At 59.5% G+C, this 2,606-nt stretch overlaps 1 protein-coding gene across 1 annotated transcript; it reads left to right on the top strand.

The window, feature by feature from the left end:
- The first annotated feature begins 521 nt into the window (after window positions 1-521).
- fjx1 (four-jointed box kinase 1) lies at window positions 522-2,242 on the top strand. The gene has a single exon (XM_086007559.1). The coding sequence runs from the start codon at window positions 1,041-1,043 to the stop codon at window positions 2,229-2,231; it is 1,191 nt and encodes a 396-aa protein (XP_085863685.1). The 5' UTR covers window positions 522-1,040; the 3' UTR covers window positions 2,232-2,242.
- The last annotated feature ends 364 nt before the right edge of the window (window positions 2,243-2,606 follow it).

Genomic DNA, 2,606 nt, shown 5'->3' with positions numbered 1-2,606 from the left:
TAATCCGCTGAGAGGGAGGGAGGGGGTTAATCCGCTGAGAGGAGGGAGGGAGGGTGTTAATCCGCTGAGAGGAGGGAGGGAGGGTGTTAATCCGCTGAGAGGAGGGAGGGAGGGGTTAATCCGCTGAGAGGAGGGAGGGTGTTAATCCGCTGAGAGGAGGGAGGGAGGGTGTTAATCCGCTGAGAGGAGGGAGGGAGGGTGTTAATCCGTTGAGAGGAGGGAGGGAGGGTGTTAATCCGTTGAGAGGAGGGAGGGAGGGTGTTAATCCGCTGAGAGGAGGGAGGGAGGGTGTTAATCCGCTGAGAGGAGGGAGGGAGGGTGTTAATCCGTTGAGAGGAGGGAGGGAGGGTGTTAATCCGCTGAGAGGAGGGAGGGAGGGTGTTAATCCGTTGAGAGGAGGGAGGGAGGGGGTTAATCCGCTGAGAGGAGGGAGGGAGGGTGTTAATCCGCTGAGAGGAGGGAGGGAGGGTGTTAATCCGTTGAGAGGAGGGAGGGAGGGGGTTAATCCGCTGAGAGGAGGGCGGCTCCTGCATGTGGTGCTTAAACCGAGCGCTTTATTCTGTACACCGCTCCCGACTGCTGTAAACACAGGGCCGGGAGGAGTGCGGTTCCTTTCACCGCCGGGCTCGCTGCTCTTTCCAGGGGAGCCGGGGAGGTCCCACCCTCTCTGATCACATGGTGACAGGTTAAACCAGCGAGACCCCGAGCACAGAGTGAGAGCGGAGCGGAGCGGATCCAGCCCGGAGAGCGGAACTGCTGCAACCACTGGAGGTGGACGCCAGAAGAGATCGAGGATCGAGGATCGGGCGTGTGATCGGCGGCGGCGGGGAGCTGCTCTCGCTCCCGCTGTCGGACAGGACGATGCGAGAGGCTCGGAGCTGTCGGCCGGCCGGCGGAGAGGACGGGACCAGGGAGCAAGGAGCCCGGCTCGCAAGCTGAAGATGTGGGGAGCGGGGCGTGAGTCCTGAGCTCCTGCGGATTAGCGAGCCACCGAGGACAGAGAGACCGCACACCGACCCACCCTCACTGGCTTGCCCGGGATGAGGGTCCTGCTGCCCGCTCTGGCTCTGTTCTCTCTCCTGGGCTCGCTGGGCTTCTCCAAGTCCCCCGGCGCCGCCTCTCCTCCCTCCTCGCCCCCGGCCAAGGCTAAAAGTTTCCGAACTCTTCTCGCCGTTTCCCTGCCCTCCGAGGCGGGGAGGAGGAGCGCTCCCCGAGCCCTGCGCAGGGACTGGGCACCGACACCAGCTCGGCCCAGCTCGCCGCTCCGGGGTGGCACGGTCCAGGTGGCCGATGTGGTGGACCAGGCTGTGTTCTGGAGCGATCGGGCGGATCGCTCCCCTTCCGCCGGATTTTCCGACCTCCACGTCAAGCGCTGGCAGCTGAAAGCCCGCTCCTCCCGGCTGGTGTCCTTGGAGAGAGGCTGCGGGAGGGTGTCCAACAGGCTGGCCAGCTTCTCGGATGGCACCAGAGCCTGCGTCAGGTACGGCATCAACCCGGACCAGGTGCTGGGCGAGACCCTCTCTTTCTATCTCTCCAGACTCCTGGGCATTCGCAACGTCCCCGCCCTGGCGCTGTCCAGAGTCAACATCAATGCCGAGCAGTGGCTGAGGGTCAGGCAGGATATCCAAGGGTCACAGTGGGCGGACAAACCCATCGTGAGCCTCACCGAGTGGATCAACAACCTCACCGACGTAGTGACCCCTCCATCTCTCCGGACGGAAAGAAGGAGGCTGCACCCCTTGGTGGAAGATCTGACCAATGTGACAAGCCAGGAGGTCCCGGAGCTGGTGCAGTGGTCGGATCTCATCATGTTTGATTATCTGACCGCCAACTTTGACAGACTGGCCAGCAACCTGCTCAGCCTGCAGTGGGACTCCAGGGTAATGGAGAGGTCGACCAACAACCTCCACCGAACATCCAAGGGGGCTCTGGTCTTCATCGACAATGAGGCGGGGCTGGTCCACGGGTACCGAGTGCTGCCCATGTGGGACCGGTACCACGAGTCGCTGCTAAAGACGCTGTGCATCTTCCGAAAGGAAACCGCCAGGAAAATCGCCGAACTCCACAAGTCACAAAACGCTGCCGGCGAATTGTTGGACCTGTACAGAGCCAGTGAGCCCCTGGCCTCTCAAATGGGATTCTTGTCTGAGGAACACGCTCAGATGGTGCAGAGCAGGACTGACCGTTTGTATAAACATATACTGCAGTGTAAAGCTAAATATAGTAAATAATTTTGAATGGATTTTTTTTGTTTGACTTTTTTCTAGAGTTCCCCTCTTGACTTAACCCTGGGCATGGTGTTCTGGCCCCTGTGGGTGATAGTAACGAACAGACCACCAGGAGGTGCCCTTGAGCAAAGTGGGAAGGGATATCTCCTTGGGCAGTTTTCCTTACCATTGTTAACCAAACTGGTTCCTTCTGACCTGGGGATGGGGAATTTGAATGTTGGTGAAAGGTGTGCTTGGTAGCTGAGCGTTCAGCAGAGGCACCTCTGCTCTGGGGTGCGGTCTAGCTGGGCCGGGCATGATGGTCCAGAGACAAAATCAAGAGAAGCGTAAGGACATTCCTATTCAAATAGTGTGTACAGAAAATCAGCAATTTTTCTT

Source organism: Somniosus microcephalus, chromosome 15 (genome assembly GCF_052327205.1).
Source record: "Somniosus microcephalus isolate GS21.2 chromosome 15, FLI_Smic_1.0, whole genome shotgun sequence".
NCBI lineage: Eukaryota > Metazoa > Chordata > Chondrichthyes > Squaliformes > Somniosidae > Somniosus > Somniosus microcephalus.
Note: the sequence above shows the minus strand (reverse complement) of the source record. Positions and strands in the feature narration are given on the sequence as shown.

Excerpts from the sequence above, each read along its gene's own strand:
- fjx1 (XM_086007559.1), top strand. The coding sequence starts at position 1,041 with ATGAGGGTCCTGCTGCCCGCTCTGGCTCTGTTCTCTCTCCTGGGCTCG.